This window comes from Parastagonospora nodorum (assembly GCF_000146915.1).
Source record: "Parastagonospora nodorum SN15 chromosome Unknown scaffold_44, whole genome shotgun sequence".
Lineage (NCBI taxonomy): Eukaryota > Fungi > Ascomycota > Dothideomycetes > Pleosporales > Phaeosphaeriaceae > Parastagonospora > Parastagonospora nodorum.
Genome location: NW_001884592.1, coordinates 93,634 through 106,803, shown reverse-complemented (window position 1 = coordinate 106,803; position 13,170 = coordinate 93,634). Strand labels below are relative to the sequence as shown.

The 13,170-nt window shown below is 51.0% G+C and overlaps 6 protein-coding genes across 6 annotated transcripts; 3 read left to right on the top strand and 3 right to left on the bottom strand.

Annotated features, from left to right (window-relative positions):
• Positions 1 to 226: 226 nt before the first annotated feature.
• Positions 227 to 1,265, top strand: SNOG_16208 (hypothetical protein; the record flags this gene model as incomplete). The annotated part of the gene is given in 4 exon segments (XM_001806280.1): positions 227 to 342; positions 362 to 384; positions 457 to 522; positions 907 to 1,265. The coding sequence occupies 4 exon segments, from the start codon at positions 227 to 229 to the stop codon at positions 1,263 to 1,265; spliced, it is 564 nt and encodes a 187-aa protein (XP_001806332.1).
• Positions 1,266 to 2,301: 1,036 nt separating this feature from the next.
• Positions 2,302 to 3,933, bottom strand: SNOG_16207 (hypothetical protein; the record flags this gene model as incomplete). Its single annotated transcript, XM_001806279.1, has 2 exons — positions 2,302 to 3,157; positions 3,911 to 3,933. 2 exons carry the CDS (start codon positions 3,931 to 3,933, stop codon positions 2,302 to 2,304), a joined length of 879 nt encoding a protein of 292 aa, XP_001806331.1.
• A 2,687-nt stretch (positions 3,934 to 6,620) lies between these two features.
• Positions 6,621 to 8,537, bottom strand: SNOG_16206 (hypothetical protein; the record flags this gene model as incomplete). Its single annotated transcript, XM_001806278.1, has 2 exons — positions 6,621 to 8,233; positions 8,489 to 8,537. The coding sequence occupies 2 exons, from the start codon at positions 8,535 to 8,537 to the stop codon at positions 6,621 to 6,623; spliced, it is 1,662 nt and encodes a 553-aa protein (XP_001806330.1).
• A 454-nt stretch (positions 8,538 to 8,991) lies between these two features.
• Positions 8,992 to 9,590, top strand: SNOG_16205 (hypothetical protein; the record flags this gene model as incomplete). The annotated part of the gene is made up of 3 exons (XM_001806277.1): positions 8,992 to 9,099; positions 9,191 to 9,237; positions 9,305 to 9,590. 3 exons carry the CDS (start codon positions 8,992 to 8,994, stop codon positions 9,588 to 9,590), a joined length of 441 nt encoding a protein of 146 aa, XP_001806329.1.
• Positions 9,591 to 9,889: 299 nt separating this feature from the next.
• SNOG_16204 (hypothetical protein) lies at positions 9,890 to 10,535 on the top strand (the record flags this gene model as incomplete). The annotated part of the gene is made up of 2 exons (XM_001806276.1): positions 9,890 to 9,920; positions 9,985 to 10,535. The coding sequence occupies 2 exons, from the start codon at positions 9,890 to 9,892 to the stop codon at positions 10,533 to 10,535; spliced, it is 582 nt and encodes a 193-aa protein (XP_001806328.1).
• Positions 10,536 to 12,461: 1,926 nt separating this feature from the next.
• Positions 12,462 to 12,959, bottom strand: SNOG_16203 (hypothetical protein; the record flags this gene model as incomplete). Its single annotated transcript, XM_001806275.1, has 1 exon — positions 12,462 to 12,959. One exon carries the CDS (start codon positions 12,957 to 12,959, stop codon positions 12,462 to 12,464), a length of 498 nt encoding a protein of 165 aa, XP_001806327.1.
• Positions 12,960 to 13,170: the final 211 nt, after the last annotated feature.

Below are 13,170 nucleotides of genomic sequence, written 5' to 3'. Positions count from 1 at the left end.
CTAGCCAGAACTTCGCGGTTCAAGACACTATGAAGATGTGTTTCTTCGTCTGTTCAGATTGCGGCGATAGCACGAATTAGGATCCAGGGACGCAGTTTAGACACTTCCCCAACTCTCAACTGCTCACCAGATCCACCCGCTTTCAGAGGCGCGATGCATTGTCTCAATCGTACTGATCCCGAGCTTCAGGCGCGCAGGTGATTCTGATGGTAGTTGGTTCAGAATAATGGCTGACGAGGGCATGGCCCTTGTGTCACGCAATATGGCTTCCTTTAAGGGCCAGAACTTACATTCAGTTCCCGAAATGGACATGCTCGCGGAAGATAAAATGCTTGCGTGCAAGTATACTGCAACTAGAAAGTTTACCCGACTATGTGGCGACATGTTAGTGTTCCTGAGGGCGTGTCGTTGTCATGCGAGCCACCGATGCAGAATTTGACTGCCAACATCACACAGTGATAGCTATCACACAGATGGCAGATTTCCCCATGTGTGATTCAAATGATCAGGGTGCAAACCACAGTATGTGTCCCTCCCGAGGTCTTCAGCCTTGTACGAGTTCTCGCTGCGTGCAGTACAATACTTACATCGCTTCACAGATATACGAACAAGAGCATAATCCTTTTCGTACATGATCAGGAACTTGGGTGCAACATTACCAATGAATCTCAAATCCGCCAATATCGCCATGGGTCCGCTGGAGGCTTGTCCGGCAACATTTCGCAGAAGCTTCCTCTTGGTTCCTTCGCACTTACCGAAGATTCTTGTCTCAGTGGCGGCTTATGTCTCAGTGCGCTCAAAGAAACGAACAAACTGTATTGGCGAACAGGTCATGTCTCTGGACGTAGCAATGAAATGGGTGGAACATGCAAACTATCTAAGACAACTGGATATTCTCATACATAGTGCTGGCAGAGTTTCGTTGCATCTCTGATTTCAACTCATCTCCACCTGGGCCGCACAGAGTACCGATGCCCTATCTCAAACATCTTACCCGCAAGGAGGTGCTAGACGAGGACTGCAAAATCAACTGGAGGGGGACCATCGACGCAGGGGAATGTCTTCCTCCGACGGAATGGACTGGCCAAATTCACTCCTGTTCGGTTCAATGGACACACAAAGCCCAGGATCTTCTGCAACTCAACTGTCGATACGATGGAAGTGACGAGATGGACATCAAAAGACTGACGGAGAGTCTTCTCAGCCCGCTCATCCATTTGCCAGAACCAGAGAACGGGACAGCAAAATTCGTCACGATTGTGTAAGCTACCTCTCTAGAACTTTCGCATGTCCACTTGTACTTTGTGCTAATCATATCATGCATCTAGTGCACCTCCCCACAGATCTACATCAGGCTGGAGTCGATTTCTGCAGCATTTTACTACAAAGTACACACACGAACATGTCACCGTGTATGTCGGAGACCATGAACGCACATACCACATCTACTTTGTTCGAAACTGGTCTAGCTTTACCGTCACTTGGATCACCTGGATGACAGACACGAACATTCGATACATGTATGCTGGGAGAGAGCTTGAGTCACGTTCGGCTATGTCAGACTCTTGCTCCGAGTACGTTGCAATGCATTCGCATTCAAGATGGATTTGATGGCGCATGGATAGAGGGGTGATAGGTAGCGGGAATATTACGGGGTAGACTGACGAAGAATCAATTGATTATAGCTTCTGTTCTTGGTCACTTTAGAGCAGCATAGAAGAGTTGGTGTTTGTTCCATGTTTCGATATACTGTCACATTGAGAAGATATAGCCTCATGGTACTGAGGTGTCTCTTGTCTCAGTTTGGTTCATTCTCAGATACACAATGTCACCTTGTACAATCCAGGAGGTAGACTCTAGTCTGCCATCTTTTGCAGTGAATTTAGAGTAATACAAATGTAAATTCAGAGACTCTAGTTGAACCTACCCTATCAAGAACGCAACGTGAAAGTTTCATCGACATTAGGATTAGTGGCGCTAGGTATTTGGCACAAGTGTCAGAGTAGGTGAAAAGCCATCACAGTCGCCACTTGTAAACTCCCATATTGTATCGAAAATGGTTGACAACAACTTAATAACATTCTAGCGCAATCGCAACAAAACGGTCCAATTGGTTCTTCTAACAAGACCCAATCAACTAAATGACAAGCGCAATCGCAACAAAACAGTCCAATTGGTTCTTCTAACAAGATCCAATGGAAACCACCAATTCAAGCTCGACCATAAACTCACACACCTCTAAGAAACTAGTCTTGTGTGTTCTCCTACTCGATATCGCGGGACCTACTGCGATTTATCGTCCTAATCCTCCTCGCAGGCAGTGCACCGGCCTTCGCCCTGTGCCTTTGTGATAATTGGGAGGATATCCAGGATTTCGCGTTCGTAACCGTGATCTATCTCAATAGAGTCCCCAGATGGAAGAACATAGTCGATAATGAGCTTTGAATATGCCCCCCGGACTCGACGAGTGGGGAGCTTCGACACCGGTATATCGAATTTCTCGTCTGCAGCGACCACGTACGTTGTGTCTTGTACTGTCATCCTGAACAGCAGTTTTTGGTTCTTATAAAAGGCAAAATGAAACCGCGAAGCGAACCATTCCAGGACCAGCGTACAGTCCTTCCAACTGCCTGCACCTTCTCGACTGCCCGTATACACACGCGCCTCTATCGGACGGAATAGTGTATTGTTGACGTTAATGTCAGCCTTTGCGCAGCAGGCGACATGGTCAGACTGCGCAGCTGTAGTCAATCGTATCTGAAGGGCTTCCAGGTCCCATTCTTGATCGCGCGATTCAACTAATACTTTTGGGGTATCAATTGCTAGTTGCCGAAGTTTCTGGAGGAGTTCCGCTCGGACGAGCTCCAGCTCACCGTATGCTTTCCGAGCAGCCTGCAACTTCTCCTTAGCACTCGAATGATCCTCACGAAGCTGGAGCAGATTTGAGACGTTCGTGGTACCATTCTCAACCTCAAGCTCCGACGTGAATTGTTTGAAGTCAGAGTTTAGTTTCTCAACCTTGTTTACCAAGTCCTTGATATCTGATCGCTTGTCATCGAGATTGCTCTCGATCTGATTTGCCTCGTGCTCAAGAGTCTTCCAATGCGATTGGAAGAGTTCTATAGCTTGTTCCCCAAAGGAGAGAACAGGTGACTGGCTAGAGGTAGCGGACTGAGTATCAGACATGGCCGGTGCTGGACAAGTGGATGATGTAAGTGATACAGAAAGAAGGTTTAGATGTTGGATCTTCCTGCTGTTTGATGGAATGTGTTGGTGTGTAAAGATCTTCCTGTTGTTTGATGGAATGTGTTGATGTGTAAAGATCTTCCTGTTGTTCGATGGAATGTGTTGGTGTGTAAAGAAGAAGAGGAGAGGAAGCAGGAAAGTTTCTTAAATAGTGCAGACCCTACCTATGAAGGGGCATTGTCAGTGAGCAAAGTGAATCCTGCCAATCTGTATAACATGAATGGAAACAGTGATGAAAGGGCATTGTATAGACATAGATTATCGCCGGCTTAACGTACAACAATCAATCCCGTGACCTACTTTTTAGGCGTATAAGGATAGTATTCACTGAATGTGTACAAGACTGCCTAAGATTGCCATTGCTCAGGGGGTGCGTGAATGGTGGTGTGAAATAAACAGACAACGTAGGCTATGTTTTGTGCTGATATAGACTCGATCAGTGTTACGCTCCATATTCACTAAAAACTCGAGATTTATAGAACAAACACGCTAGATTTCAGGATTCACTCTGCTTGCGTCAGATGTCCCCCAAAGCCTTATGCTATGACGAGAACGCAGGCGCCCGTATTGCTGAAAGGGTTAGGCGCCGACCTGGCGATAGACTTGCAGAGGAATTCAGGCATGGTATTTTTTGGCAGGTGGTTGAAACTTTATGATCACTTACAGGGTTGGAAGCTTCATCAACATGGTGACGAGATGAAGAGAGAAGACTCAAGAGCGTTTCGAGGGGAATGTGATTGAGTATGCCTGGCATTCGCCTTCTACCCACAGCCCCAGACCATCTGGCTCATGGTACATCCTGCGCTGTGATCTTTCAGACCCATTGCAAAGAGATAACGTGTCAAAGTGTTCGGCCGGAGGCGAAGAGGCATCACGATGAATTCCTAGAAGCCATGCACGCAACGGCGCCTGTCTCTTAGCCTCTCTTAACTATCGCAATGATATTAATTTCGATTCAAGGCCGTACACGCTGATTAGTGATCGTGAAAAGCATTTGTCAGACAGCGCACTGCCGGCGCTAAACACGTGAGTGACATACGCAAGGAACCCCGGGGCATGGAGATCACACCGGCATGATGCGCATTGTGAGTACCAAAAGAGGAGAGGGTTGAGCAAACCTTTGAGAGCTGGTTTTGCGGAGCGAGCGGTAGATACAAAAATCATATCCACCACTGCAGGTGTTATTTGATGGTGCTGATTGTGGTGTTGCTGACGAGAGGCGTGGCGGCAACCACTTCCAGATAGCTGCGCGCCTCGCAGTTCTGCCGCGACTCTCATATCGCAACTCATAGCAAGCCACCTAGAGATGGCTTCAGCTACCTTCGCATGTGGTCTGTGAATAGCAGCTCACGATGATGAAAGGTTCGCGCATGCCTGTGCTACTGTAAAGCTTTGGGGCCTTGGGTGTATGCAAATATAGGGAGTGGCGAATATCATCAAGTGGACGCTTCTATTAGGGTTTTTTTTCGAATTCACATTGATAAGATGGTCGCTTGCGAGGGGTCTTTGACGCGCAAAGATCATATTGCATTGGTTTCACACACTGCACACGATGCACTCGATCGATTGCAGAGTAGTGAAAGCAACTTACCTAAAGTATTATGGCATCAGACTCCATTGCTTGTGCAATGTAGAGGAGTGAAAACAGCGCTTTTCGTGATTTCGCTGTAACAGGCGAGGGCCTACATGATTGATATTCCTCAAAAGTGATACAAATATGAATTCTCGCCTCAAATATGTTATTCATATCTTGGATACTCTGCTTCTTCGACTTCAAAGTTTGACTCCGTTTCTGGTGTGATACAGGCGAACAAGACCAGCTACCAAAGATGTCTATATCGTTGGCTCGACGCACAGGTGCAGTAAGACGCGCGAAGAAGCGCTGGCGAATGACTAAGAAGAAGGAATTCGCCGATGCATCAATGTGCTGGGATATTTGCCAACGAAACCAGAGCAGACATGGCAATACCACAGGCATAATTGAACAAGTGCACCAAATCCGATTGGCCTGGAAGAATGTAGACGTGTCGTGAACGTTCCACGAGACACGAACAATCGCCCGTCACGAACTCGCGTGGCGAGCAAACCATTGCCCGTTTCCCATTTAATACATCTCTTCTCCCTCATGCAATATCAACTCACCACCACTGCTACAACAATTCAGACACATACAATCACCACAATACACAAAACAATCATGTCGACCGCCATCATAGCTGCCCCTGTCGAGGCGTCGAGCCAAAAGCAAAGTGTGAGAGTCCGGGCAGTACCAACCGATGGCTTAGGCAGACCAGGACTGTACTTGAAGCCCTACCCACCTGGTGTAGGACGGAGAGGGGCGATATCTCGCGGAACAAGTCCTTGCATGCTCCTTGGTAAACAACACGATGATTCAACGCGATCATAAGTCCGACATGCAGCGAGCGAAGACTGGTCTGGAAGGTCGGCTTGAAGCCAGTCTGATGAGGAGGAGAAGGCTATCATGAGAGAAACTGTAATGACATTTTATACTGAAGTTTCGTCACGTTCTACCATGTCATCCAGGCGAGGCCTTCGGACGAAACACATGGTACAGGCGCTTGCAACGTAAACATGCCGCCTCGACGAACGCACTGTGCACAATTTGGAGTGGTCTTTTCATAAGCATGATTTTAGTAATGTAATGATTTTATTCTATAAAGTTGCATGAACACGAGCCTCCAGAGCAACAAAGCGTATCTGACTGCTCCGGCAGTTATCATGCTCCTGCACGCCCATAGTACAGCACGACCACAATGCTGCACTAGATAGGATACTGTCGAGTAAGTAAAACGTATGCAGCGAGCATTTTAAGAAAACTAGAATTTAAGAATAAGTCGAAGCTTTGCTCGACCCAGAATCCGCTTGCCAGTTTGAGCACCCCTGGAATGCACCTTGCAGCACCGAAGAAAGCGGTGCAACTTTCTCGTCTGCAGCGACCACGTACGTTGTGTCTTGCAAGATCATCCTGAACAGCAGTTCTTGGTTCTTATAAAAGGCAAAATGAAACCGCGAAGCGAACCATCGAGATGAAGCTATTCATGAGAAAGAAGAACTGCTCTTTGAGATCCCTATACAAGAGACTACTTACGTCGTAACGGTGCAGTCTTTCCAAATGGAGCAAGCCAACAAAGCAACCTTTGCCTGTGTTGCGTCGTTGGCTAGCTGCTCGTTCCGAGTAGTCAGATACGCTTTGTTGCTCTGGAGGCTCGTGTTCGTGTGCGCTGGAGATCAATGATTTCTGCAGAGAATCCATCTGCGGAATCTTGGTTTGCATCCTTCAAGTCTTGGACGGTAGCTGCAGACTTGGTAGCGCTATCTTCCAGACGACGAAGTTCTGCCAACGTACCACCAGATCATGAAGCCCTATCCTGCTCACCCAAGGCCAACGAAGATGTCCAGTGTAGAGGACCCTGGGAGACGAGGACAGTAGTCGTGCATGCTATCGCAAAACCAATCGTGTTGCATACGGATGAATCGTTCATGTGTGCCAGACACAGGAACGCAGGCCATACCATGACGCAGAGCACGATGCGAGCCACGTGAAACCAATCCAAGGCGACGAGTCCATTCTTCAAAGCCACTGCAAACTCCTGTAGGCCTCCCGCGTCTCGTACCCGCGCAGGCAAGTTCCAGAGGGTGAGGCAACCAGCGCGAGTGCATCCGGCCGTGGTGATCGCGAACCAGCGGGCAGCATGAGAGATGTGGCGGGTGCTGCTCCAAGCACGAAGGATGGATGCGTGGCCAAATGACCGGATGTCGCGAGTATAGCCGCATGCGCGGTCCCAGACGATGCTGCAGCGACGGCACAATGATGCCCACTTGGCTTGAGCATATTCGCGTATGGCCAAACAAGCCTGGTTCTTGTTGTGGCGCACAGCCAAACGAGCCTGGTCCGCGTTGTGGAGCATAGCCAACCAAGCCTGGTTCACGTTGTGGCGCACAGCCAGACAAGCCTGGCTCACGTTGTTGTGCACAGCCAGACAAGCCTGGTTCACGTTGTGGCGCACAGCCAGACAAGCCTGATCCACGTTGTGGCGCACAGTATCCTGTATCAATGGCAACGCCATAGTGACGAAGGCGCACAGTCGACCATACGGCTCAATGATGTTGCGTCGGAAGATCATAGTTGTCGGCTTCCACCAGGCATCCTTGGTGATGCAGAGCAATATGATGAGAAATAACGCCCATGGGTATCCGTTGAAGAAGCCTCTAGTGACTGGCCAGTCAGCCATAGCCACGTTCAAAGCTTCCCAAGATGGGCCGTTCGGAATGTAGAAAAGGTATTGGACGACGAACATCAAACGCAGCAGAAGTTGGCGACCCAACATGGCGAGGAAGTGGCTCTCAAGCACACTCGTGGCGCGGGGAATGTTGCGGCGAAGTACCTCCAGCCACGGCTCCATGTTGTTTAGTCGGGTGGCGGGTATGTCCAGGAAATGTATAGTCGTCGCAAAGATCAAGACACACCCCGCGATGACCAGGGAGATGTCATAAAACCTATCACGATCCAAGCCGAAGTGTCGGCACATATGGATCGGTATGCAGAAGATCAATGCAGCAAGACAGATCATGTCTTGCTTGCTCCATGTCTTCTTTGCGAGAGTTTGGGCCGTGGTGGGATCTGGAATCGGCTCTTCCATGACTGTCTCGGACATGCCAGGGTTGGGAGTCAGCGTGGGTGTGGCTGTCATGTCGTCTGGAATGGTGGTGGTTGTTGAGGCTGCGTGGGGTTGATGTTCTTGGGCCGTGGTCGGGATTGGCGTGAGTCCTTCCATGACTGTCTCAGACATGCCAGGGTTGGGAGTCAGCGTGGGTGTGGCTGTCATGTCGTCTGGAATGGTGGTGGTTGTTGAGGCTGCGTGGGGTTGATGTTCTTGGGCCGTGGTCGGGATTGGCGTGAGTCCTTCCATGACTGTCTCAGACATATCAGGGTTGGGAGTCAGCTTGGGTGTGGCTTCCATGTCGTCTGGAGTGGTGGTAGTTGATGCGACTGCGTGGAGTTGATGTTCCTGGAGTGGATTGAGGATTCGACACTGGCGAGGATATGACAGTAGTGAGGGCTCGAAAGTAGTTGCAATGAACAGTGGTGATGAGCGATGTTGATGCGTTTGAGAGGATATAAAGTATACATTGGGAGAGTATGGGGTAGATATAGGTAGAGGCGTCGTGTCAAGACATGCCATAGTATTGGTACAATGGTTGGGCGGCACTGTGGGCTCACCACACTGTGTCCTCAGCGTGGGGAAAAGGTTACAGGTGTTCATTGACATGGTTGGGATATGAACGGACGATGCGGAGATGTTGATATATAGAAGCCCTGAAGTATATAGAATAGTTGTAATGGTGATATATAGAATCGATGTGATGGTGGAGTTGAATCGTTGGGAGACACGCAATAAGTATCTGGATGATGTTTGCTAGTAACAAAGACGCCTTGTAACCGAGTGTTTGCTACACGAGACAAACCTACTAGCAAAGGCAAGGAATGAATCGAGTCGGTAGGCGCAGGACTCAAAATGAGTTCCACGCGGATTCGCCTGCGTCGTCTGGCGTCGAAGCGTGGATGGGATGCATGGAAAGGGTGTAAGTTACAAGTCAAGAGTTCGATTTGATCAAGCCAAAGTGCTTCCGCTTGCCAAGGCGCTAAGGAGCCCGCGCTACACCTGATCGGGACGTACAAGTCGGAACACGAGTTGCTTCTTGGTGCATTGTGCAATATACAAGATGAAGCAGCAGCAGATCTATGAAAAGGTTGAGATACGTTGTCGTTGCCCGCTCTGCGAATTGGTAATTCTTGTTCGTATGCACAGGAGGCAATATCTTGCGGCCCACGTATGCCTGCAATGAGAAGGAGAAGATCCAACGAACGGGAATACATTCAGACACCAATACTTGTACCCTTGTTTGATACCTTGTCACTCAGAAAAGCAAAGCGGGGATGATCCAAACTGCTTCCGAATCCCACTGTAGGTGAGTCTCCAACTCGGGTTCAGGCCTGGAGAAGACTGTGTTCAATGTTACACAACAGCCGCCACAGTCCAGTCCGCCACCAGAATGGCGACAGTGGCCTTCCATCCCACCAGGACTGCCGAAGGGTGCGAAAGAGGCAGTTCAACCAGGGACGCCGCGATGCGGCTAACACGGATTGGTTCGGGGTGTCTGCGTACATACTCGGCATGGAGGAAGAGGTGGATACTTGTCCTGAGGAATTTTTGCACATACACGTCGCATCCTCGAATCTGCTTTCGAAAAAGACCGCCGCGACGTCCGCAAGTACTGGGGCCATGACCCTGGTACCAGTTGAACGAGCACAGAGCCACTGAGTCACTGTTCCCACGGTGCCTCCTGTTGCACTTGCCCAAACTTGCCAAAACACACACCCCCGACGACGCTGCCAGAGGCCTTCGCCATGCGCTGCAGAGCAATCGGATCCGCCCCGCATCTTTTACTCTGGGCGACCAATGTCTACAGAATGCCGACGTGGACCTCGCCATGAACTCACTGAAGGCGCACCCCTACACCGGGGGGTAGAAGATGCAGCCACGCACAGAGCCGGCGGTCAAGAGCTTTCAGCCAAGGTCGATCAGATGCGCAGCCGGCGCGTAAGAAGCCGAAAGTCGACATGCCTTCGCCTGAGCTGCCGTGGCGGAACAGTCCACTCCATCTACGCCAAGAGCTCCATCGTCGCTACCCAACTGGGATGACGAAACGCTCCAGGAAGCTCCACTCTCGCAAACAGCAACAGCACGCCGCTCTCTCGAGGATTGAGGCACCGATCCGCTTCTCTCAGCCCAAGCAAGTCCCGCAACAGCGAACACACCAACTGGCACGGCGACCGCCAGGCCTGCACCGGCACGCCCACAGAACCACCGCACTTTCCACCCATAGCCCGCACCTCGACAGCCCGCGGCCGCGCAGCCGCACCCCGTCCTCCGACGCATTGCCCTGACACGCGCGCCGAATCCCCCGGGTCCGATACCTGCGGCGCCGTGAGCTCAGACAAGCACTCTCTCGTCGCGCAAACATACAATGAGCTGCAGGACGAGTTGGAAGAAGCACACATGGCCGCGGAGGCCGCTTTGGAGGCTGTGGGGGAGGCAGAAAAGAAGGTGGTTGACGTCCAGGACCGGATCGAATGGACGCCCGCCCCGTCGACCAGCTTCTTGCGGCCCCGGGAATCCCATCGACCAGCCTACATGCAACGTCTTGACGGCAATATTCATATTCTGGAGGTGAAACCACCATGGACTACAGAGATCAAGCTGTAAACCGACCTCATTGCCCAACCAAGGCCCGGCTTTCGCAACACGGTACACGGTAGGCCATAGCGATACGAGCGCGACGCCGCGACCGCGAATGAGCAGCCACTAGGCGACATGAAGTCTGCGTCTCGAGCTTGAACGGGCCGACGCGGACGGTTTGCCGGCGGAGAGGAGCGAGCGATCTGAGCTGACCAAGTATCACAAGCTGAAAGCCATGCGGAAACAATTGGAGGCCGAGACGCAAGATTGGCCACCCTGACGATTTGAGCAGTGACATGGACACGGAACAACACCGCTGTCATAGCCCTCGGCGCGCCCTACTCTCACGCGTCTTCTGCTCGCGCAGCATCATTTGTTTATCCATTTGTTTATCGACCTTGTTTCCTTGTACTGTGAGTCGACATGACGATACGAGATTACGAGATTACGCATTACGACATCACGACATCACGACCAACATCTTTGACAATGGCTACATCCAACTGGTGAATCGAAGTTAATAGATATTGTTGTAGCTATCACGTAGAACAGCAAGACTCTAAATTACGATTTTCATACAGTGTATCCAAGCTGTCACCGAGCCTTTTGTGTTTTGAGATACCTTTCGGCCTCTAGCCATGCTCCTGCCTCTGAATTCATGAGCTACAGGAGCGTCTCGTTCATCGGGGTACATGCCAATGGCTGCCTACAATCAGCGAAGTACTTCGTCGTCGTGGCGTTGTGATCAAGCTACATGGGTGATATCAGTGACCCGAACGCCCCAGAGGACCAACCCTGTATCCATGTGTCGATGCTTCGACTGGCGCGCACGATCCGGCCGGGTGTGAGCAGTGGATCTATGCTTCTGCTTTATCAAAGACCGAATGCATCTCTCAAGCGATAGTCCAGGCGGTTTCCGCGATCCGATTGACGACAGTGAGTTGGTAAAGCGATCCATTTCTCCACTTTGCTCCTGCCGGCCGACAACGGGAAGTCGACATCTGACTGCTGGAGTCTGCGTGCAGAACTAAGATGTTCCGGAAAGAATGATGGCCTCTGACCTAGACCGTGTTGCTTGTGCAACGGCCGACATGCTCTTGACCAAAGATGGTACCTGCGAATCTTCATTAACGATAACACGTTCGAGCATCGAGGTTGGATGTAAAGAACAGCGATCAGGTAGGTGTAGAAGCTAGTAAACCGTACTGTCCTACAAGAAAGACACGTCTCTGCAAATCGGGTTGTCAACACCCATGGTCTTCACATCAAGGAAGTCGCGCTCATCATCATCCCCATGATCCTGAGATCTGCTACCCACGAACAACTCACACCTGTCTATATGAAGAGAACACACCAAGTCCCATGGATCTTTACCCAGAAACGCTTACTCCAGATAGCGCGCCGCTCACATCGTGTGTGAGCACAAAGCGAACGATACACAACACGGCGACACCACGTGCCCTATTAAGCTTTGGAATACTCAAGAGCATCAATACCGCAGGCTAGCTGGAAACAAGTGCTGCGGTCAGGTCGCAAGCGGGCTCCAGTCAGTATGAAACTGGTCGCAAATGCGTGTCCGACAAGTAGAGTCCAGGCAGGAGCGGTCCGGAGAGAGAGAAGGACTGCAGACGACCATCCAGTGCAGCGGCGGTACAAATCACGAGAATAGCAGACAAGAAGCAGTAATGGTTGAACGAGACATTTTTCAGCGGAACGGTTATGTTACTTCACAGCTCCCATTCTCCTCAAACGTATTCCTCAAACGTATAATAGGTACCCGAGACTACTCATGGTCCTTGCGGTATCTGCCTCATATCCCAACTGATCAACGCAATTCGTCTGGACACATCCTATCCACCACCTGTTGATGTCGCCTGCCCAAGCCTGTGCCAGCGACGCGGAAGATTCGGCATAGACTTTCGAACCGTGGTCGTTTGTTCCATCACCGCTGGTTTAGGCAGCTTCGGGGACGCTCCTGGGACGCATGACTTTGTCTGGCCGGAACACTGGTTGGTCTGAGACGTCGCCATTGGTCTTGACGCGCGGAAACTCACGGAATGGAACGCCGGGCGCGGTGGTGGTCCTTTCGCGATAGAGCAGATATGAACCGTCGTCGGACAAGGTCTGATCCACCTTGAGGCTCTGCGATGCCGTGACTCTTTCTTTCGCGGCGAGGGCCTGCGCCGTGCATGCGACGCACATCTTAGCCGTTGCCGTCTGGTCCGCCGGGTACACGTTCTTGATATTGGTGTCTGCAGTCTTGGTGATCTTCTGCGTGCGACCAACGACACCATCCACGAACAGAATGTCCCAGTCTTCATCTTCTGGCTCCGCGTCGGGATTGGACCATGTCAGTGCGAAGCCCGCCTTGCGCCGTTTGGTACTGGACTGGCGCTGGACGAAGCCATTTGATTCCAGCCAAGCCGTCAGGTTCTTGCGGGTGAGTGGCATGGTGGGAGCGCGATCCATCTCAGTGGAGGGAGGCTGGACCAAAGGCGGCTCGCCCACGTCGCTATCGATTTCCAGTAGCCAGGTCGCGATGCTCTTGCTGCGAATTGCGTCAGATATTTGCGAGGGCAACGCACACCATTGGCGCAAGTTTACCTCATTGTGAAGACAGAGGCGGGCACGATCTGGTAGGACCGCTGCGGTTGTGTATGGG